Below are 24,557 nucleotides of genomic sequence, written 5' to 3' on the forward strand. Positions count from 1 at the left end.
ATCTGACACTGTATTTTTTTGTAAGTAAAGTTTTATTGGTAAAGAATCACGCCCATTTGCTTGTTTATATGATATCTATTGCTGCTTTCACACTACAACAGTAGAGTAGTTGTTAACAGAGATCACATGGCCTGCAGAGTCAAAAATTATACTAGGAAATAGGTTGCCAACCAGTGAATGAGAATGTAGTGATTAAAAATGATCTGTGGGAGAACATGGAAAATGTTAATGATACATTTTTATTCATATATCTACAAATAAAGACTGGAGATAGATATGTACATGCATACATGTACACATATATATATATGATAGACACACACACCTAAGTGATAAAAAGGTGCACATTTAGTTTCCTGCATTTTCAATTTTTCTACAAACAATATTGTTTTAAAAATTAAAACACTAACATTTTTAAAAAGAACCTTTGATGGGAAAAATTCTAAAACAATAAGTACCAACTTAGCGATTTCTGTCTTTACCCTAATAGGAGTATTACTTAGTAGACTACTGAAGTGGCCATTATTTTTATATATTGGCTATTACTTTTACACATTGGTTTAAAATCTTAAGACAATTTTTTAAACGAGGAAAATAATCTGGAAGCCACCAACAATTTTGTTTAGCATGCTAACAATGAAAAATAAGCCTGGAGAGGATTATGGCTGTAATGATATTGCAAAAACTTTCACTCCTGACTAGACATTCTCTTTCTGAACTGGAAGTTAAGAATGCTCTGTATAGACACCTACCAATCCACACTTCCTTATAAAGGCATGGTAGAAAAAAGGAAGACATTTTCTCATTCAGTTGTCAGTCAAAAAACTCTAAAGTCGTTCCCTGCAGCCCAGAACATACAAATATTACCAATATCAACATCTTCCTTTGGCCCTATGGTGAAGGGGGTAACAACTTATTAACTTATCTTAGGGGCATGAGTTCTAAAAGAAAAAAAAGGAATTAAGACAGGATGGCTGAGAGAACCCCCAAATCAGTTTTTGCTTCTCCCCAAGTTCCCAAAAAAACTGCAATAAAGGAAAAGAGACAGAGAGCCAAGGGCCATGGAGGAAAGAAGACCAAAAAATTGGACTCTGGAAAAGTGATAGACATAAGTGAACTGGAAGACTTAACACTACATCAACATCCACTTCCCAAACCACACTGCAGAACCCTTCAAAGTTGTAGGAAGCCCCAGAGCAGCAAGTACCTGTGGAACTGGGAAGAGATAAACGAGGAAGGGCTTGCCAAAATAGAGGGCCAAGATGAAAGTTTTCTGAAAAGAAGTGGATTTCTAGATCCTCTCCCTCACTCCATACCCTCTGGGTGACTGCCCTCTCCAACTCTGGGAGTTGTCTACTTTTTTAATCCTTGTAAGTCTACTCTCCCAAAAGGATTAAAAGAGGAGTTCTGCCTACCCATGGCTTCAGCAGTGCCTCATGCTATTTGTGGTAGTGACATTCCATAACGTCTCTGTGAGCACTGAATGGGCAAAGACAGACTTATTACTTCTGGGGGAAATACAGGGTCAGGGTCCTGTGAGTCTCTGGTCACACTTTTTATCAACCTATCAACCTACTTAAAGGCACCTTGTATAAATATATATATTGTTGATTCAGTAACCGTGAACACTCTTAGTCAGCAACACTATAACTCAGGCCTGGATGAAGCTTATCTAACAGACATATTTTCTCCATAAGCCACATCACAGACTTCCTGTACTCAGACACTAGACTACATTTCAACACTGTGTTTGGGGGTCATTTTGAACAGCAAAATCATCAAGAAAAATTGCAAAAACATGAAAAAATGTGGTACAGACTGTGAAAGGACACTTGTTTACAGGATGAGAGCTGAAACAAGGCAGGGCATCTTTGTTCTAGTTTTGCTGAGAACATGCATGTTGGGTGACTCAACCTTTTCTTCTTTTAAATATTTATATATGAGAGAGAGTACTGACAGAGGAGGGGCAGAGAGAGAGCGTGACAGAGGATCCGAAGCAGGTTCAGCACAGATAGTAGAAAGCCAGAAGCGGGGCTTGAACCCACAAACCACAAGATCATGACCTGAGCCAAAGTTGGGCACTTAACTGACTGAGCCACCCAGATGCCCTGTGAGTCAACTTTGTAACTGCTATGTGCAGGTCTGTGAATGGCCATGAAAGAACCACGTCCTCTGTCAGTGCTCTCTCTCAGATATATTTAAAAGAAGAAAAGGTTGAGTCACCTTTTTAGACTTTCAAATTTTAGCAAGTAGGCAAATTTGCAAATAGGGACTCGATTAATCAAGGTTGATGTCATATGTGTGCATATATGGTGATTAATCTAGTGATTACTTCATGAACAGTGATGCTGTTCATGAGAATACCCCAAATTACCTTCCTCTACTTGGCTCACAGAACTCTGCCTACCAGACTGAGTCAAGGCAGAATGAAAACTTCCCTGAGAATATAACCATTCCATGACAAAATACCTAAAGATACCAAGATTGGAAAGATTCCCTAATAGCTCACACTCTACCATAAAGCTCAAAATTATTAAACGCTGCTTATCCATTCAGAATTTCCAGTGTCTCCTTCTAGTCTTAATGAGCCAACAGACAGGAATTTCCAAAGATCTGAGGAAAAACTCTAGCATGAAAGCCCAAAACAAGTAAAAAAGCAATTTAAAGAAAAATTAAAACTCTTAGGAATTAAAGTCTTCTAGGAAAAATGAAAAACTCAACAAAGTCTGGAAGATACACTTAAGGAAATCTTTCAGAAAGTAAAATGGCATAGAGTTGGGAGAGAAATATAAGCAATTTGAGTACCTCTGGTCCAGAAGGTCCTACTCCAAATTAACAGTTCAAGAGCAAAAAGGAGATAACACAAGGAAGAAAATAAAAAACTTTAATGATTTCCAGAGGTGAAAGGACATGAGCCTCCACTGAGAAGACACCACACAATGGATGAAAATAGATCTGTAACAACATCGTGAAACCTCAGAATGCTAGAGATAGGATTCTACGGAGATTAAAAAAAATAACAACATACAAAATATTAGGAATCAGAATGGCTTCAGATTCCCACACAGTAAACTTGTAAATATATGGAGGAAAAATCCTTTCAATTTCTGAGGGAAAACAATCTACAACCTATAATTTCATACCTAGCCACGCTATTGTTCAAATATAAGGGTTAAGTACATTTCTTATTACTTTAAGTTTCAAGAAGCTGACTTCCCACATATCCTGTCTCAAGGATTACTGGAGAACAGGCTCAGCAATGTGAGTAAACCATGTAACAAACAGGCGATTCAACACAAGAGAGAACGTAATTCCCAGGGTGACAGCTGGGCACCAGAACAACTAAGCAAACAGTCCATATCTGAAGGTGTGTAATGAAAAACAGACACGTTGAAGGCTGTTGTGAGCAAGATGTTCACTGCCTTTGTAATCAGAGGACAGTATGTCCTAGTGTATCTGGCTCCTATTCTATTCTATACTTGGCTTGTCTGACCATATCCAACTGGAGTGCTCATTCTTCCCTTCCCATTCTGACATCTAGATGAGCTGAGGACACTCATTTCACTCTACAGGAAGGTTCTGCATTGATCTTGAGATCATGGTGACCTTAGAAGCAGAAAATATAAAACAAGGATTCAGCCACTAAGCATATTTATGCAGGAGATCCAGGATGTTTCAACTGTGGGGACTTGTGTTCCCTGGGACTCACTCATCATCTGGCTCAATGACTTCTGCACCTGGGCCTCTTGTAAACTCTAGAAGCTGAACTCAGGCTCAGAGAGCATTCAGCTCAAGGATGCCTTCATCAACTGGTAGTAAAACATTGCCCTCATAAAGCCAGATTCGTGTTTCAAAACTAAACAAGATATTGTATTTAGGAATACCATACAGGTGATGATTAATATAATCTAGACTGTACTTAAGAGTTCCTGAGGGGACAGAGTGGAATGAAAATGAGGACAGGACCACAGGTGGCTTCTAGATTTTATTTCTTTAAAAAAGGAAATGAAAAACAAAGTACAGCCATTAGAACTTTTACCTTATCCTGATTCTTCATTGTAACCACCAAGGTAGATAAAATCATACTAATGTCAATGCACAGGAGAAAGCGACATAAATGTACTGATAAAGTTACAAGATGGCTGGGGCTATCCTTCACCTGTAATGATTTGATGACATCACAATGGAGGTATGGATACAATGGGCCACAAGATAATATACACAAATGTTAATAGCTCTTGATACTTAGACTTTTAAAATAACAGATTTGAAACATCTGAAAGTGACTTTTAACAAGAAGTAACGGTGCTCATGGCAAAGGAAACAATCCATAAAACTAACAGGCAACCTACGGAAGGGGAAAAGATAGTTGCAAATGACATATAAGATAAAGGGTTAATATCCAAAATCTATAAGGAACTCACAAAACTCCACACCCGAAAAACAAACAATCCAGTGAAGAAACGGGCAGAAGATATGAACAGACACTTCTCCAAAGAGGACATCCAGATGGCCAACAGACACATGAAACGATGCTCAGCATCCCTCCTCATCAGGGAAATACAAATCAAAACCACACTGAGATACCACCTCACGCCAGTCAGAGTGGCTAAAATGAGCCAATCAGAGAACTCTAGATGCTGGCGAGGATGTGGAGAAACGGGCACCCTCCTACACTGTTGGTGGGAATGTAAACTGGTACAGCCCCTCTGGAAAACAGTGTGGAGGTTCCTCAGGAAACTAACAATAGAACTCCCCTATGACCCAGCAATAGCACTGCTAGGAATTTACCCAAGGGATACAGAAATGCTGATGCATAGGAGCACATGTACCCCAATGTTCATAGCAGCACTCTCCACAATAGCTAAAACATGGAAAGAGCCTAAGTGTCCATCAACGGACGAATGGATCAAGAAGATGTGGTTTATCTATACCATGGAATACTCCATGGCAATGAGAAAGAATGAAATCTGGCCATGTGTAGCAACATGGATGGACCTTGAGGGTGTTATGCTGAGTGAAATAAGTCAGGCAGAGAAGGACACATACCATATGTTTGCACGTATAGGAGGATTAGGAGGAACTTAACGGAGGACCGTGGGGGAGAAGAAGGGGGGAAGTAGTTGGGGAGAGGGAGAGAGGCAAACCATGAGAGACTCTTGAATGCTGACAAAAACTGAGGACTGATGGGTGTGGGGAGGGAGGGGGGTGATGGGCATGGAGGGGGGCACTTGTGGGGATGAGCACTGGGCGTTATGTGGAAACTAACTTCACAATAAGCTATTTGTTAAAAAAAAAAAAGTAACAGTGCTCATTCAAAATAGGGGCAAGCAAATTCATGACTTTGCGCCCTACCTGGGATGCCTCAGGCCTTTTTTCTCCTAGCTAACCTGAAGGCTAGGTCCTAGCGTTCCTCCCAAGTTTAAGCAATTCTTTGGTGAAATGTCTTCCCTATGCATTCATTTATATACCACTTAGTGAACATTTGCCAAATGCCACAACCTGTTCTAGACCATGCGGATAAAGCAGTGAACAAAACTTCCCTGCCCTACTGAGAGGAGACCGAAAAACAAGATATAACTCAGATGCCAATAGATGCCACAGAGACCATAAAGCAGGGAAGGAGCATAAAAAATGCGGGGGAGCGATGTTGCGGTTTTTAAATACGGTCAGGTGAAAGCTTATAGCTGGAGGTGACAACTGAACACCGACCTTAAGTAAGCGTAACTTGAGGTAAGCACTTCAAGGGGAACAAACAGCAAGTACCAAGATCCTCATTTCAATCGGTACTTCTCAGTGACTCGGTGTGGCCAGCTCTGCCACACACACCCTGCTCCACAGCTGATGCAGTCCCCGAAGGCAAGAACCCCCTTATCGCTCTGGACTTCCAACATTCACAAGGACCTTTTGTTAAGTTCCCAACCATTGTTTATAAACAACTCAAATCACAAATACTCCAAAACTTTACAAAGTAATCCAAAATATGTAAGGTTCGTTCTCCAGAATAAAATGAAGATCTTTAAATTTAGAAGATAATCAGCCAAAATCACAATAATGCTTCAGCAAGATTCATGGCTTACAGTCCTCTTCCCTTGACTGGAAAATATAAAATGTGCCGATTTAAACCTGCTGGATTGAGTAAAATGGTATTAGAAGCTCCTAAAGTGGAGAACCTGGGTGGCTCAGTAGGTTAACTCTCTGACTCTTGGTTTTGACTCAGCTCATGATCTCACAGTTGAGTTCAAGCCCCACATGGGGCTCTTCGCTGGTAGCGCAGAGCCTGCTGGGATGGATTCTTGGTCTCCCCCTCTCTACCCCTCCCCAGCTCTTGCTCTCTCTCCCTCTCAAAAATAATATATATATACACACACACACACATACATACATATATATATGAAAAAAAAAAAGACTCCTAAGGAATCTGAATAACATCAAGTCAAAATATTATTCTAAGATTCTTGCTGGTTTGCTGGTTTTAGAACCTTCAACTGAGATAGCTACCAAAATAAATGGTCAATCCTGTTAGGATTTAATACATTCACAGTTATTAACATAACCATCATCTGACCTTTTACTTCTGCAGACTGACATTTAAATATACACTTCCCAGTCAGAGTCTATTTCTATAAAAAGCTCTTCCGCTGAGTTTATATCAATGTTGGTTGAGTACCTAATGCTACTGTTTTTCACAGCTCTTAAAAATCCTAGAGTACCTAGGTTTATAACTTAAAACAAAGACAACCAAACAGAACAAAATAACACCCCCTAAGTTTGGAAAAGTCACAATCAAATGAATTATAGAAAAGCCTCTCTAATAATTTAGTTATCAAATGCAGCTCACCGGCTACAAACGCTTCGGTCTCAGCCATTCTGTTCCCAACTCAGAACAACAGTGTCCTCAGATTTTTTTTGCCCCCAGAACAGTCCAGATTAACAACACATTAGTCATGGGCACAGGTACAAGGGTCACTAACAACTCATCTGTTGCAAGGAAGTCACAGTTTACCAAATAATTAACAATTGTGATGGTGTCATTGCTTGAGCCTTGAAGAAGTTTACAGGGGGACGAAAAACTAAAACCAAAACAACAACAAAAAACCTCACCAAAAAAACAAGGAAAATTTTCAACTGTGTCTTTTAATCAAATATGAACGGTTCCAAGCATTAAATAATGTTGAAAAGACAAATTTTCTAGTTATTTACTGAAGTAAATATTTCTGATTTTGAGCCAGGTACTCACTGAAGCCAAGTAAGTTTTCTTGATTATTTTTTCTTCTGCTTCCTGTCTTCACTGTTTCTAAATTCCAAAAGTCAGTCATCCAGTAGTTGAGTCCCAACAACCTTGATACTCAGTTTTACCAATCTTCTGAAATAGCCTTTGCACACAGCAAGGGAAACTTAGTTCCTACCGGTGGAACCTTCTCAGGAGAAAACTTACCACTCAGCATTTCAAAATGGGGTTTAATGGGGTCACTTTTCTACATACAGCAAATTAAACCACTTAACTCCTAAAAAGGAGTGGAGAGGTTTCAAAGAAACATTTGAGAACATGTGCAAAAGACAGCTGGGACAATCATACAAATAAATGAAGAATACACCAATTCCATTTACATTATGAAGATGTTTTCCTTCAACTCATCCAAACATTTCACATTTGTGAAATCATTTATTTCAGAGTTTTATTTCTAAATTTATTTTTTTTAATGTTACAATATTTACAAGACAGATGGTAGAGAAAACTTGGTAGTATAAATACCTGCCAGTAAAAATGGCAGATTAAATAGTTTTGTCTGACGATCCTTGTACATTACTGAACATAACAAGGAGCCCCAATGGGGAAGGCACCTTATCTTAATGTTCTACTGTCATAGCTTGAGACCCTCAACATTGTTCTTCAAGTTCAACAACTCCTTTTCCTGCCTTCTTTTCTCCAGTTTGAAGGCTAATTTGTTAGCTTTCTTCTCCACTCTCCGTTCCTGTTTAAGAATACATTTGTGTTATTCAAATCTAACAAACGCAGACTAATTTTACAAAAGAAAATTTCCATGACCACTGCCCCATGAGCTCTTTGTGAATCTCCCATTTGAGAAAAGTACTTCACCTTGCGCTCCTCTTTTATAGCCCTCTTTCTCATTCTTTTATCTTCTTTGCTTTCATTTTTAGATCGAGGTTGGGTTGACACCTTTGGCAGATCACTACCATTAATCATCTGCATTCTTTCAATTTGCTTTGCTGTGAGTCCCTTCTTAGGTAAGACATTGAGAGGTATTCCTGTTTTAGAAGATATTTGAATTTGTTTGGGCTGAAAATAAAAGATAAAAATCATACTAGGTCATTTCCCATTCCTATCAAAAAAGAGTGAGCACACGCTCTCTCTCTCTCTCTCACACTCACACACACACACACACACACACAGCTCACTAATGACACATCATGTGTTGCTCTTCCCAACAGTGCTGCCAGCCACAAAGGGATATGCTACAGTGAGAAAATAATTTGTACACGTTTTTCTGCATTGCATACTTCAAATAGCTCAGGACACTAGGACTTACCTTTGGTTGATACTTGATAAGTTGTGGATGGTTATATAAATTGGAATATGTACCTTTAAAAAAACAAAAACATATCAGTAAGCACACTTTCAGTTCAGAATACATTACTGAGTTCCTACTTCTTCCCAACTTTAATCTTTTCATAGTTCAAAATAACAAGAGTCTCTCCTATTATAGAGGAGGGGCCAAGATGGCGGAGTCTCTCTTACTATAGAGGTTTTGAAACTTTTTCAATTACTAACAAGAATATTACTTTTCCAAATCATTTCCACACAAAAAAATGAACTTTTTCAAATAACTGATGTATTTAATACCTTAAAATCACTACCATACCTTTATCAGTAAAAAGGACACTAAAATACTTACTACAAATAGATTCACAATCCCACTTCTCTTTAGCTTCTTCAACAACTACAGTAACAATCTCTTCCTCCTCAGACCCATCCAGTTCATTCATCAGCAGGTCCTGATCTTCGAAGGGTTCAAGAGTATTCAGTTTTACACAACTTTTGAGTTTTTGAAAAAGAAGACATAAGAGGGAAAAACAAAACAACCACCCATTATTATATTGTATGTTACTAAAACTGCACTTGAAGAGCTACGGAAACAACAGCATTTCAATTTGTGTGTGTGTATGTTTTTGAGAGAGAGACAGACACACAGAGTATGAGTGGGGAGGGGGCAGAGAGGGGGAAGACAGAATCTGAAGCAGGCTCCAGACTCTGAGCCATCAGCACAGGGCCCGATGCAGGGATTGAACTCAAAAACCATGAGATCAGGACCTGAGCCAAAGTCAGACACCCAACCGATTAAGCCACCCAGGCGCCTAGGAAACAGTAGCATTTCAAAAATATCCAAGCACTCCCCAGCCCCAATATTCATTCCATTGAGAGAAAGATCTCTGCAAGGTTGTAATACATTAAACAAGATGGCAGCTTTCCTAAAACACAGTCTTTTCAAAGACTTGAAAAATACTACCCAATCTGTCTCTCCAAAGTGGTCAAATAATTTGCTCAAAATATGCAGCCCCTGTCCTACTGTAAGATCTGCAAATGACAGTGATCATGGAGTAGCAGACCCCTCCAGCAGGCCCCTTCATTAGTTTCTCACAGAAAAATAACCTCGATATGGATGCTGATTTGCCAAACATTTAACTGTAAAGTTATACTAATATGGCTGGACAGACAAATTCTTATCTACGAGCCATAAAAATCAACTTCTCAGAACATCTGGTATTTCAGAAAGATGTAAAGAAGAGCGTATATAATCAGAAGTCAGAATTCTTCAGCCAAGGAGGCTAAAAGCACCACCTTACTCCCCAAGTGGAATGTGCCCTGGCACCCCCCACTCTAACCCTCAAGCCCTTCAATTATGACTCTCAGGTTAGAGCCATAAAGAAAATGGCTCTCAGTATGTTCCCACCCAAAGTTACAGTCAGTTTCTGGACCTTAATATCAAAATGTGAATCAACACTGAAGTAAAACATATCACTTTCTCAATACAGATTCTGACAGGGTGATTTTCTAGATTCAGATGTCGAACTAAACACTTTATTTGAAAATGAGGAAAAGAGAAGTCACCCTGCTTGTCATGCCTCTGAGCTCCCTACCAATTTCAGGCTTGAAGTCTCCTTATTCATTAATGCTTTGTTTCTCTCAATAAAATGATCCTATCAAGTAAAGCTCTCAGAATGTTCTTTTGACATGGGAAGTGTCCTGGGTGGTCAGGAACATTCCCCGTGACCAAAGGGCTCCTTTCATTCTTGTATCCTCTCAACTATGGACTTAGAACTCTGGCCCTTTGGTACCCAGTATCTAATCACCACCCTTCCTTCTATAAAAAATAAAAATAAAGACAGGAAGAACCCTTACCTCCTCACTCACCAGAGAAATTCATCTTTATTGAATCCAATAGATTTCCTCAATTTGAAAATAAGTTTTTAGAAATCTAAAGACCATCTCTGTCAAGGATTGGATTCTTGCAAAACAACTGTACTCTGGTTTTCATCTTTTATCTCTGCTATGGGTTTTTAAAAACTTTTTGGAACTAAGAGCTAGAAAATACTACTTTGTCTTGAGCTGAGTTCACCCTCCATTTGAGACAATGGACGCTACTTTAATGATGGATGGAAATCCATAAAACCGTAAGAAAACATGCAGAAAAATGAAAGTGGAAAAAAGTAAACAAGGAAAAGGCACGTACTTCTCTGCCTTCTCTTTATAGTAGTCATTCAACACTTCCTCTAAGCGATTGCTGTCTACTTGAATTGAACCTTCCAATTCAGCATTATCCAGAGCTCCAATTTCATCATCGTCATACTGCTCATAAAACTTATATATTAAGAAAAAAGATACCATGAAGAAAAAAGTATTAAAACTATTGCATTTAAATGTTACATTTTTCTTTTAAAGGTTTTTAAAAGTACTCTCTACACCCAAATTGTGACTTGAACTCCCAACCCTGAGATCACGAGTTGGCATGCTCCACCAACTGAGCTAGCTACGCACCCCGGTGTTTACATTAATTTCCTTTCTACACAATTATTTAAGCACTACCATGAGATCACAAGCACCATTACACTATTAGCAGGAATTAGCACCATAACAATAGCATGTGGAAGACATTCTACCCAGTACTTTAAGACTGACACTTAGACAGAAAATAGGCTGCCATTTAATATGTAAGTGAAAGATAATCATCCTGTTCAGCTTACAGAACAAATGCTGGGTAGAAATCTTTACTTCAGAATATTCTACGGATGCTTTCAAACTTAAAGGGGACTTCGTTACAAATTTCATTCTTGCTTAAATGTGTACTGTATAAAATGCTGTTAAGAGTAAACAGGGGGTGATGTGAATCCTGCTGAAGAGTGAGGTTATTTGTAGTAACAGTTCACCTATTGGTATTTAGTGAAAAGGTAGCAAAGGTAGAACCTTTTTGATTCATTCTGAAGGAAGAAACCCACCCTCCACCCATTCATCATTTGCTGAACACTCTGAATTCTTACCACATGCCTGACACCACATTAGACTTGGGGCTGTATCAGTGAGCAAACATACATAAAAAACAGAAAAGCAATGGAATTTTGTTTACGCCCAGGCCAGCGCTTGAGGAAAACAGCATAATCTTGGGGATTGGAGTCGGACTCTCATTTTCAAAGTATCAAACCTCTCTAAAGAAAGTCAGGAAGTTCTATCAGCTGTCTCTGATCTATATGCATTCTTTCCAGAATTAAAACTAGGATGATTTTGCAATCTGTTTCAATAAGACAGGCGATTTCTAATGTTGAAAGTTTTGGCTTTGAGTTCCAATGTCATGAAATTTACCAGGAACCAGTATCATCAAAAGGGTCCTTATCTGGGGACCTTACCTTCTCAAATCTCTCATCATGAAGAGTCAGCTGTTCATTTCTCCTCATGACTGAGGATGTTATAGAATACTCAGTAAAGCGACTTTTCGTTTCCTCTTCCCAGAACAGATGCTTTTCTACAGCCCCCAGAGGTTTTCCAGGGACAGACATGGCCTCAGCTGATGAGCCCGCAGAGCCATAGTTCTCATCATCACTACCTCTTTCCTTCTCATCATCCACATCTTCCCACTCACTATCATCTTCAGCCTCAGATTTCCTAAAGTCAGAGCCATAAATTAACTGTCAAAACAACTTGAGAAACAACAGAACCAAATGACTTTATACAAGTAAAATTTGAGGGGATTTCAGGCAGGATTCCTGGTTAAGGCAGGAACAGCTGTGCTGCCTGACCTGTCTGGTAGGGCTGGAAAAGTAATGAACCAGCAATCAGGCAACTTGGACTGTAGCCCCACCTATCGTCAATTTGTAAAGACCTCAAGTCTCACATTTTCTGTTCTAAAATACAAAAGCGTCAGATTAAATGCTCTCAAAGGTCTCTTCCAGTGTTAACATTCTATAGGTACTACTCTACTGAAGAAGCAACAGTCAGGTCATTCCCAATTTGAAAGAAACCACACATACTGTATATCCATTCCATCTTCCTCTGTTGGTTTATTGGCCTGAAGAATAAAATCATCTTCAAGCAGATTGTCTGGATTATCAAAATCAAAATCATCATCAAGAGCCGCAACAATGTCAGGATCAAAATCCAGTCGCGGTCCTAGAAACAAAACAAAAAATGAGCACCACTTCCCAAGAAAACATGATTCCTTCACATAACATAATCTGAGTACCTATTGTATGCCACATTCTACCAACGTATTGAGGATTTAAAAAAAATGATTAAAAACTTCAAACTCAGTCTAGTGAGGAACAGACAGAGAGGGATGAATGTGAGGAAATGGGAAAATACCTCTGGTTTCAGTAATCATAAAAACTCTTGCATTACAGATTATATTAAACTTTGTCTACTTAGTAAAATTCAAAGCTTCCACCTGCAGTTAGAATCGGGTTTCAAGTTCACCTGTAAGAAGTAACTCAAATTGGGACACCTGGGCGGCTCAGTGGATTAAGTGTCTGACTGGATTTCGGCTCAGGTGGTGATCTCACAGTTTATGGGTTGGAGCCCCGTGTCGGACTATGCACTGACAGCATGGGGCATGCTTGGGATTCTCTCTCCCTCTCTCTGTCTCTCCGGGGCTCGGGTGTGCTTGCTGTCTCTCAAAGTAAACAAACTTAAAAAAAAAAAAAAAAAGGAACTCTAAGTATGTGTGGCCCGTTAAAACTGTTTTTCTGGCCTAGAAGAGTTTAATAAATCCTGTTTCTTCTGTGTGTAAAACTAGAGTCTATGAAAAACCTCAGGTTCAAACTCATGAACTGACATGGCTTCTAACACTCTTCATAATGTGGCCCTTGCTGGACTCTCCAGCCTCATTCCAAATATGGTTTCCTGCATTCATGTTCTCTCAATTTTGCACATGCAGTTTCCTGTTTAGAATAACCTCTCCTTCATCCACCTGCCTAGCTTCTACTTAAGCAATAACTCAGACCCCATTTTCTCCAGGACAACTTGCCCACTATTACCTAAACCATTCATCCATTTGTACAGTTAACTGTAATTTCCCCTTTACTGTCCATCTTTCCCAACTGATGATAAATTCCTTGAAGTCAGAAATTGTGCTTTATTCTGGTTTAACCCTAGAGCCCATCATGTTGCAGTAACTCAAAAATCTGTGCAATCAATGAATGAATGCTAAGAGGCAAATGTTAGTCAATAATTAAGACAATTCAAGAGAAAATACCAAACCACTTCTGTTTGTCCTAAAATACAATGCTGATAATAAAAAAATAAAACATTAAACTTTTCACTGTATCTAGAACAGATGGCAAAACAGACTTCCATAAAATACTTATACTCTTGGGAGAAATTCTGAAAGCAGATTTAGTCTATTATAGGTTTCGGGGTTTTATTGTTTTGTTGTTTTTTAGAGAAAGGGAGAATGTGTGAATGAGAGAGAGGGGGCAGAGGGGGAGAGAGAGACCAAGCAAGAATCTCAGGCAGACTTCAGGCTCCATCCTACAACCCTGGGATCATGACCTTAGTTGAAATTAAGAGTCAGATGCTCACCCAACTAAGCCCCCTAAGCACCCACAAGTTTATACGCATGCTAAGGCTAACTGAACATCACTGTTTCCACTGCAAGAGGCTAGGTCCAGGTGAAAATTCCCCTACTGGATCTCCACAGTTTTCTTACTTTCCTCTCCAAAAATGAACTTCAAAGACTAAGAATTCGATGGCAATGAAAGAAAAGGATCCCGATCACTCATCCTTTCCTAATGACCTCTGATCTGAATTCAGACACATTTTAAATTGTTTCATCACTTTATCAGAGACAGAAAAACGATCATTACTATGCTTTCTTTTTTGTAAAACAAATCAAATCACTTGAAAAATTCAAGAAATCAAGCACACCTGAAACAGGAGCTGCTTTATTCAACAATCCAACATCTTCCTCAAACTCTGAAGCAAATACTGACGAAGGCAACTGAATTCCCGTGGTCTTGAAAGAGAAATTACACAATGGTTAGATTTGAAATACTTCTGAACTGGGTTGAAGTGTCCCCCCCAAAATTCATGTCCACCCAATAGCTCAGAATGCGACCCCATTTGGAAACAGGATCCTTGCAAATGTAATTAGTTAAGATGAGGTGACAATGGATTATAGTGGGCCCTAATTCATCAAGACTGGTGTGTCCCTGTAAGGCCAAGTGATGACATGAAGACAGGGGAGAATGCCATGTGAAGATTCAAGCAAACTGGAGCAATGGGCCAACAAAAGCCAAGGAACACTAAGGACTGCTGGTAACCACCAAAAGCAAGGAGATAGGTGTGAGACAGTGTTCTTGCCCTGAGCCTCCACAATGCAAGCAATGCAGCTGAAAGCTTCCTTTTGGACTTGACGTCCAGAACTGTGACAGGATACATTTCCGTTGTTGTAAGCCACCCAGTGGTAATGTGTGGTAATTTGTTATGGTAGTCCTAGGAAAACTAATGCACTGTATCCTGCATTCTCTCACTTGTGCTCCAGTTAAATATTCTAAACATGTACATCCCATCCGCTGAAGCATGCAAATTCCCTGCAACTTCAAAGTGTTCTCCAGTATTACTCCATTTAATGCCCATGAGATATCAGCACGTTTTAGTCAACAAAAGCTAAGAAAGATCAAATGCCATGCCTGCCTCAAACAGCTTGTTAAGTGATGTTCTGGGATTCAAATCCAGATTTTGCAATGCCACTGTCCTCATTTCAAGATGTAATCTTTTCCCTCCTAAGCTGAGATAACATGCCAATTTCTGGTTAATAGCAGAGCACTTCCCTGAATTGGCTATCTTAAATCCTGGGATGGTCATAATCATTTCTCTCCATCCCTCGAACCCTTTGAACTCTCTTGTATAAAGTGATATCACATCAGTCTTTCGGGCACCATCTTACTCATGGCTAATCAAGATGTAGATTACTACCACCACTGCTTAGCTATCCCACACTTAATTCAACCCTCACATCACTTCCAGATTAACACTCCTTTACTATTTTATGTAACCTTCTCTAACTTGTAACAGGTTTTGATTTTTTTCACTGATTTTCAAGGTCTGTAAAATGAAGGCCTATTCTATGTAACCAAGTAACTGTTACTCAGTATACTTGGTAAAATGACCTCCGTGTAATTCAGGTCCAGTTCCTCACATCATGGAATAATTCAAATGTATGCAGCACACATGTCACACACTGGTCCACACTACTACCTATGCCCCGTCTAACTGGAATGTTTCTTTCCTCTCTCTTCAATACAACCCACCCTTTAGTGTCCAGCTCAGTTCCTCCCTCCTCCATGAAGGCCTTCTTGATCACTCTCCTAGAACTTTCCTTTGGGTGAAATCCCTTTCATTCTTCACACCATACAAATAACTCCACTTGTGCTGGCACATGTAACTGACTGGTCCTTATGCTCTGATCTTTTTTCAACCAACTAGTTACCAACGTGAGGGTCATGACATGTTATCTATCTCATGTACTCCATTGTCCACCTCATCCTCAGTCTAGTAGCAGGCAGAAAGCGGAGATGTTGGTTCTCGCTGGCTTATGGAGCACATGCAACTGGATACCTTTGAGCAGCAGGAGTAAAAGCACGTAGAGTAATGAACAGCAAGCAAACTTAGCTTCCAAAAGGCACTTCTTGGTGGCCTAAGTATAGGAAAAGATGTGGTTTCTGCTACAGAGTCTTTATTTAAAAACAAAACAAAACAAAAAACAGCTTTACTGAGACTTCCCCACTCACGCTCTCTGAAAAATGAATACACCTTAAAAAAACAAAAGGGAGGGGGCGCCTGGGTGGCTTAGTCAGTTAAGCGTCCAACTTTCGCTTAGGTCATGATCTCGCGGTTCGTGGGTTCGANTTAAAAACCAGTCAAAGAATCACATACACAGTTTAGTCATTATGTTTTTAAAAAAAGGTGGGAGCACCTGGGTGGCTCAGTTGGTTATGCATCTGACTCTTGATTTCAGCTCAGGCCGTGATCTCAGTTTGTGAGACTGAGCCTCCTATTGGGCTCTGCACTGATGGCAAAGCCTGCTTAGGAGTCTCTCTCTCCCTCTCTCTCTGCCCCTCGCCTGCTTGTGCTCACCCTCTCTCAAAATAAATAAACATGAAAAAACACGTATGATTTTTATTGGCTGCAGTAGCTGTGAACTCGCTGGGTCTGCCTGGCTGCTTTCCACCATGGCAGGACCTCCTCTCCTTCGTGTGACAATCAGGTGGCTCACACAGGACTGCTCTGTACTGCTTCATTTTCTGTTTCTAGAGTTTATTCAGTATTTCTGGTTTAGTCAACTTTTGTGGTTACAAAATACTTTAAAGTCAAAAAAGCACAAAGGACTCATCCATATTTTTGCATCATGCTACAGAAAAGATGGCATTTTTGTTTTTAAACATAATTCACTCATTCTTATAAATATCTCTGAACCATCCATTAAGAGTGTTTTTCTCTTAAACATTTATTTGAGATAGACCTTGAGCCAGGGAGAGGCAGAGAGACAGGGAGACACAGGATCAGAAGCAGGCTCCAGGCTGTGAGCTGTCAGCACAGAGCCCAATGCGAGGCTCAAGCCCATGAACCGCAAGATCATGACCAAAGCCAGCTACTTAATCAAATGAGCCACCCAGGTGCCCCTCAAAAGCTAATCTGTCAATACAATCCAGCCAAGAGAATACAAGAACTTTATTAAGACTTTTCTCCCAAAGATAAAGTTGAAACAAGGGGCACCTGGGTGGCTGAGTCAGTTAAGCATCTGACTTTAGCTCTGGTTGTCAGCTCACAGTTCATGGAGCCAAGCCCCACACTGGGTTCTGTGCTGACACCTGAGAGCCTGGAGCCTGGTTTGGATTCTGTGTCTCCCTCTCGCTCTGTCCCTCCCCTGCTTGCCTCGGTCTCTCAAAAATAAATAAACGTTTAAAAAAAAAAAAAAAGATGAAGTTGAAGCACTACCAGACCCTATCCCCTCCCTCACAGGGTCAAGGAAGTAGGTGAGACAGTAAGATACCTACCCTACACCTGACAGTAATATCGCCTTGGGAAAGCAGCAGTAGAGAAGGTGGTTCTGCTAGGACAGAGATGTGGGAGTGGGCTGTGGGAGTGGCCTATGAAGCCTTACAAGAGAGCTACCACCTAGGAATTGAACGAGAACAGCTGTGTTTCCTACTTTCCTCTGGGATAATACCCGGAAACGCAACCCTGTTGACTCTTAAGCAACAAGCTATAGACTGAAGGAACTATGATCACACTTCACTGAGGAAAAGAATGCCTAGACCGTGACAAGACTGGAAAATAAGAAGCAGGAGACATCAGTGCCCTTTTTAACTCTTCTTTCTGTCAACAAACCCAATAAACGAATATCTTGTTTTAAATGCTAGGTGATATAAAAGTTTCACAGGGAAAATTTACTGTATACCAATACTAAATAAAAAGATAAAGTCATACGACACAGGTATCCTGAACATAAATGAAGAAACAGAACTTAAATTAGTAGTACTAATTTCGTAGAGATACATACTCTAGCTTGTACTTGAAACGAAAAATTAAAGCGGACTGCATTTTTGTTGAGAAGAGTAACAGGAACTTCATTATAATATCTACTGCTTCTATTCTCTTATGGTTGGCCCACAGATTTTTATAACTGTTAAAGATCTGAACATTCCACAAAAATTAAGTTCTGTCTTAGAAGACAGTTTATGACACTAAATAGTTAACATACACAATGTCAGTTGCTTTTCTTCTATTGGAAGGTGCTATCTAACACGACTACATCTATTAATCAAAGGTTCTAACCCTATCAAAGGCTGCAACTTTCAACAGCTGCCACCAGAGAATAGGAAGCCTAGTCTCTCCTGTGAGCACGCACACACACATAATTTTAAGTGAGGGCATGGCTTATTTTTGTGTTCTTCAGATTGACACCACTTCTTGCCCTAGTTATCTTGACTTACAAATGGTGGTTTCTTCACTCTCTCCCACATATATTGATAAAAAGTCTTACTGAAATTTCTAAAGTTTCTTCTTTTTCATCTCTTCGGCTAGGTACACTGAAGGCACATGTGGGAATAAGCTCTGAGGGCCCAGATGGTTCCTTCAGGTGCTGCAGATAGTCATAGTCATCATCGAAGAACACCCCATACTTCCTCTGTTCTGCTCGCCTTTCTTCATCATTTACCTAGGATAATAAACAAAATGGAATTGGTACCTCTTCCAAGCACAAGCCACAGGAACCTTCTAGTGAGCACAGCTTTCCGAATAGGAAGCATAAGGCACAGGAAACTGAGAGACAACTCAGGAAACAGATTCTAAACCCAAGTGCTATGTACAATTTAAATGAAATAACAATTACTGCTTCTACATTTCTGTGCAACAATTCAAGCCAAGGTAGAAAAATAAAAAAAAAATAACAAGTGTTGGTAAGAATGTGGAGAAAGAGGAACACTCATGCACTGCTGGTGGGAATATAAACTGGTGAAATCACTGTGGAAAACAGAAGTTCCTCAAAAAAGTATAGGAATCTCATATAATCCAGTAATTCCACTGCAATTTACTCAAAGAAAATGAAAACACTAATTTGAAAAAATATATGGAATCCTATGCTGACTGCAGCATTCTTTACAATGACCAAGATATGGAAGCAACCCAAGTGTCCACTGACAGAGGAAGTGATAAAGATGCAGCAAATATATAAATACATATATACACAATGGAATATTATTCAGCCATAAAAAAAAAACCAATGAGTTCTTGCCATCTGCAACACAGACTTAAAGAGAGTATTATGCTAAATGAAGGAAGTCAGACAAAGACAAACACCTATGATTTCACTTATATGTGGAATTTAAAAAAAACCACACACAAGCAGAAACAGATCCATAACTACAGTTAACAAAACTGATGGCTGCTGGCGGGGGGTGGGGGGCGGTTGGGCAAATAGGTGAAGGGAAATAGGATACAGTCTTCTAGCTATGGAATGAGTTAAGTCATGGAATAAAAGGTACAGCATAGGGAATATGGCCAATGGTACTATAACAGCATTGTTTAGTGACAGATGGTACCTTTGCTGTGGTGAGCACAGCTTAACATACAGGCTTGTCAAATCGCTATAATGTGCACCTGAAAGTCATGTAACACTGTACAACTATAGTTCAAATAAAAAACTCAGGCCAGGGCGCCTGGGTGGCTCAGTCAGCTAAGCGTCCAACTTTGGCTCAGGTCATGATCTCATAGGTCATGAATTCGAGCCCAGCACTGGGCTCTGTGGTGAGAGTTCAGAGCCTGGAGCCTGCTTTGGATTCTATGTCTTCCCCTTCCCGCCCCACTTGCACTCTGGTCTCTCTCTCTCAAAGATAAATAAAAACATTTTTAAAAAGGTTTTTAATTAAAACTTTTTTCTTTTTAAAATTCAGGCCAAGAAACACACACACACACGGAAATCTGTCATGTACTTGGAGGGCTAAAAGACCCGACAGTCCTGACAAGTAAGTACAATTTCTTATTAATTACAGGCAAAAAAACCTTCCCAACACACAAGTAGGCTTTACTAAAAAGCTAAATATGGTCAATGTTCCCCAAGACTTCCTATCAAATTTACCAAAACTTACACTGTGACAATTATCAAATCAACTTTTTAAAGGTTTCCTAGCATTTTTAAAAGCTAATTCATGAGTTAAGTGAGGAGGTGGCAAAATGCAGCCTGTGGTTTTGAAACAACAGGAAAGCCCTAAATAATCATGCAGCACTGTAGCTGGTTTAGTAAATATCCACTGTAACTCTACAAGATTTGCTCATTTAAACAACTCAAAGATGCTTTATCCTCTCAATCAAATATCCATGACGTAAAAATCAGTACATTTACTGAAAACTAAGTCATAGGTTTTGTTTCCCAGAAGATCACAGGTTGTCGGATAAAGGCAGCTGGCTAACAATTTAAACAACTACTGACAGTCCGCTTGCAAACCGATTGGCTGTAGAACAGGACCTACTTTCTGTGTGGGCAACAGAACCCTCTGGGGTGCAGTCTCATCCGCGGCTAAAGGATCTCGCTGGCTCCGGTGGACCAGGTGGAAAGATACAGCTTTCTTCTTCTCTATAAAAGGCTTTTTCTTCCTGTGAGGCTTCAAAGGAACAGAATCAGAGTCAGCCATTGAAAAAGAACAAAAAAGACCAGAGTCCACAGAGGCACCTTCAGGAAGTTATATAAAGGGTCTACAGATTTTTAAAACTTCCATTTTTGTGGTAAGCAATATCAACAACGTTGGAGAAAATCTTTACTTCCCTTCCTTTGATAAACATTAGATGACACTTACTCTGTGCCAAACCTTGTTATGGGGGCTGGGGATACAGCAATGAGGTCACAGATCCTATTCTTATCAAGCAAATCATAAGTAAAAAAAGATTTCAAGTAAAGAAAATAAAACAGAGTGAAGTGCAAATGAGAGTGACTTTAGACTGGGTGCTCAGAGAAGGTCCCTGACAGGTTGACCAGAATGACAAGGAGGAAGCCGTCAGCGGAAAATCCGGGGAAGACCATTTCAAGCCAAGTTATGCACCTCGTGTACCAACTATTAAATAAAACCAGGACAGCACGACTACAGTAAGATGCATCATCTTTCTACACTCGTATTCCCCTACCCAACTCTGACTTTCTAAACTGAGAAAGCACCATCCCAGGTGAGTAAGCCATCTTGCTTCGGGCCCAACCTTAGACCCTCCCACAAGTTCCCTATGCCGAGAACACCCGACGAGCCGACCTGGCACTCCAACGCCTGGAGAAACCGGCCAACTCCCCCTCCTCTCGACTGCACGGGGCACAAGGTGACGCGTTTGTGTGTCTGCGTTCACAGATTTTTTTTTAGCCCTCTTGGGACAAAAGGAAAGCCATTCTCTTCTTTCCACTCCTCGGGGAGGCCTGGCCGTGGGAGAAGTACTCTACACTGCAAAGTATGCCCGGGGTGGTGAGGGTGGCCCACACGGGGCACTGGGCCGCCAGGCCGCCTCCCCGCACCTTTGGGCCGGCCCTCCCAATCCCTGGCGGCAGCAGCCCCTGGCACCAGAGGAAGCCGCCTGGCGTCTGCAAAACCAGAGAGCCCCGTCCGCGAGACAACGAGCCCTGCTCACCATGTTGCAGCCGCGCGGCGCTCACCCCACAGAAGAGCGACTACGACACGCTGTTACCCCCGGGGAAGAGACTCGCTACAACCAAAACGCCGGCGAAGCCCGGATTCCAGCTGCGTCTTTAGGCCTCAACACACGTGCAACCCCGGAACCCAGACAGGAAGTTAAGCACCGGCGGTGGACATGGGCCAATCGCCGAAGAGCTGAAGGGGTCGCGGCCGGAAGTTACCCATAGCTGGCTCCGTCGCAACGATCGCGAGAAGCTATTGGGAGGTGGGGCTGTTTTCATCCCCGGGAGGGCGGGGCTTTTCCGGCCAAAATCAAGTTAGCTGGGAAAGGGAGTGTTGGGAGCCTTTGTGGCGGTGAGGCGCGAAAGAGGGGTTGCTGTTTCTAGGGGAACTTGCTTTTGTAGCGCCCTCTACCGAGAGCAGAGGCAGGCAACGTATGTAGCGTCCCTATTGACCATTGTATTCCCAGCCTATCCCATCCATAACACACACACACACACACACACACACACGGAAGGTGGCCACCCTGCCAGGTCAAACACACACACACACATACACACACACATACACACACACAAGGACACAAACACACACGGAAGGTGGCCACTCTCCCAGGTCAAACACACACACACACACATACACACACACATACACACACACAAGGACACAAACACACACGGAAGGTGGCCACTCTCCCAGGTCAAACACACACACACACACACACACACACACACACACACACACACACACACACACACACACACACACACGGAAGGTGGCCACCCTCCCAGGTCACCGAGGTTTCAGGTTCTGTCTCCTCTGGGCCGGCGCGGAATTGGTTGCCTTAGCAACGGAGGATCAGGGCCTTGCTATTCTAGGCTGCACCAAGCTTAATCAGGTCTTTGTTCAAACATCCGGTGCACCAAACCCCGAGATTCTGTTGAAAGTAGAGGCATTTGAACTAAATAAATATATTCGGAATGTCTGGTGTTTGCATACCTTATCTTATAAGAAGGAAACTAATGTTTATTTTCTTCCAAGTCGTTCCTCAAATGTTTTAAAGTGGTTTAAGCAAATAGGCTATAATCACACCTTCTTAGGAAGATGTCAGGCAGGTGCCTGCGCATGCTTCCAGCTTTTCCTGGGAAATAAAGGTGGGGAAATGCATCCATAGTTTTATTGCCAAATCTTTCCTCAAATTTGTGTTTACTCTTCCCATTACCTGGCGTGTTTCCAATGTCTGAATTATCTTGGATTGTGTATCTCCGTTCTCCTATTACTATTACAAATATTTATGGAGTATTACTTTTAATACAATACAAATTATAGGAACAATTTAGATTAGGACCACAGAATTTATCTTGGAATAATGCTTTGTAACAGATATGATACCTAACACCCCTATGTGCCAGGTGTTTGATATAGTTAAACTCCATGAGGTGTTTTGATCTGTTTTATTTACTACTGTGTCTGTTTACTCTCAGGGCCTAGAATAGTGACTGGCACATATATTCAATAAATTGTTTAAATGAATTAATGTGCTGGCACTTTACCTGAATGATCTCATATCTTCCTTACCAAATACTTTGAGAGGCACTATCATTTTCATTATCTTACAAATACTAAAACTGAGGCCCAGGAAAGGCCCTACACCTAGTAAATGGCGGAGGGGGATTTAAACCTGAGTCTGACTGACCCTACCACTTAAATAACTGGTTGGTTTTTAAATTTTCTGTTAATATTCTGTTACTGTATATATTTACTGATCTAATAATACACCAAACACACTGTGCTGCTCACTTTGTATTCATTACGTAATTTAACTACTTTGATAAATCTGTAGTTAGATGACACTTAGCCAATCTTATAGAGCCTGAAGTTCAGAGCATTGAAGTGATTTGCCTAAAGTCACACAATAGATGGAGACGTTTAGATGTTGTAGTCCATCAGTTTAGTCAAGAAGGCCACACCCTTAACCATGTGCTACACTGCTCCATAAAGCAGGTGATATCCAAAGATATCACTTCATTACCCCTCTTATCAAATTTATCATTTTTAGCACTCTAATCTGATCATGTCATTTTGCTGTGTAAAACCTTTCAGTGTCTATCCCGTGGCCTCAGGATGAAATCCAACCTCTTGCATACCAGCCAAGAGTTTCTATCATCTGGCCTCTACCCATCAATTTAGTGTCGTGTCTCCTAATTCCCCACACACCACTCTATGACTCAGCCCTGTCAAACTGCAGTTCCTAAATGTACCTAAAAGAGATGGGCTTTCTCCTGCCCATCTGAAAATTTTTCTCTCGCCTCCCTGTTCAAGTGTTAGCTTAGCCATTTCTCCGCCTAGGAAACTTTCTTCAAAACTAGGGCCCACCCCACATGCTCTCACTGTACCCTGTGATTACTCAGTTACACCAAATTATAAACCTGTACCATTTTCATCTGTCTTAAGGCTCAAATCACAGAAACCCACCTGAAGGCAAAGAGTTTTGTCTTGCCCAATTTACTTCCCCCAGGACATATAGCATAGTAAGGACTCAATAAGAATTGCATTGTTTAAAGCACTTTACATGTATTTACTCTCTAAATTCTTAAACAGGGATTTAAAGGGATTTAAAGGATATACTATACAAGGATTCTCTTGTTATAAATAAAATTTGAGGAGCATAGAGTTAAGTGGACTCTTGCCCAAGAGCACAGAGCCGTATGTGATGAAACCAGACTGAGAACTCAGGTATGACTGGAGAGTCACCCCTTAACCATTACAACATACCCCATTTCAAAAAGCCAGCACATATGGTGAGCTTACATGCCTTAGAGCCTCTTCTGGATGCTATATGTGTGTGAGCTCATTTAACATTTTTTAATACAATATCT

General features: G+C 40.7%; 2 protein-coding genes across 2 annotated transcripts in view; both read right to left on the bottom strand.

Moving 5' to 3' along the window:
• The window catches only part of ZC2HC1B (zinc finger C2HC-type containing 1B), a 53,132-nt gene extending 46,100 nt beyond the window's left edge, over positions 1–7,032 (bottom strand). The window contains exon 1 of the mRNA XM_077776018.1: positions 6,842–7,032. Within this exon, the coding sequence (XP_077632144.1) occupies positions 6,842–6,869 (28 nt within the window). The 5' untranslated portion in view covers positions 6,870–7,032. The remainder of the gene's footprint in view (positions 1–6,841) is intronic.
• An 86-nt stretch (positions 7,033–7,118) lies between these two features.
• Positions 7,119–22,017, bottom strand: LTV1 (LTV1 ribosome biogenesis factor). Its single transcript, XM_077776017.1, has 11 exons — positions 21,674–22,017; positions 20,539–20,670; positions 18,555–18,728; positions 14,435–14,522; positions 12,544–12,682; positions 11,923–12,178; positions 10,755–10,882; positions 8,919–9,058; positions 8,553–8,605; positions 8,102–8,302; positions 7,119–7,976 (listed from the first exon to the last, which is right to left on the bottom strand). The coding sequence occupies exons 1-11, from the start codon at positions 21,674–21,676 to the stop codon at positions 7,866–7,868; spliced, it is 1,425 nt and encodes a 474-aa protein (XP_077632143.1). The 5' UTR covers positions 21,677–22,017; the 3' UTR covers positions 7,119–7,865.
• Between the last annotated feature and the right edge of the window lie 2,540 nt (positions 22,018–24,557).

The sequence above is a fragment of the Crocuta crocuta genome, unplaced genomic scaffold (assembly GCF_008692635.1).
Source record: "Crocuta crocuta isolate KB4526 unplaced genomic scaffold, BGI_CrCroc_1.0 scaffold25, whole genome shotgun sequence".
Classification (NCBI taxonomy): Eukaryota; Metazoa; Chordata; class Mammalia; order Carnivora; family Hyaenidae; genus Crocuta; species Crocuta crocuta.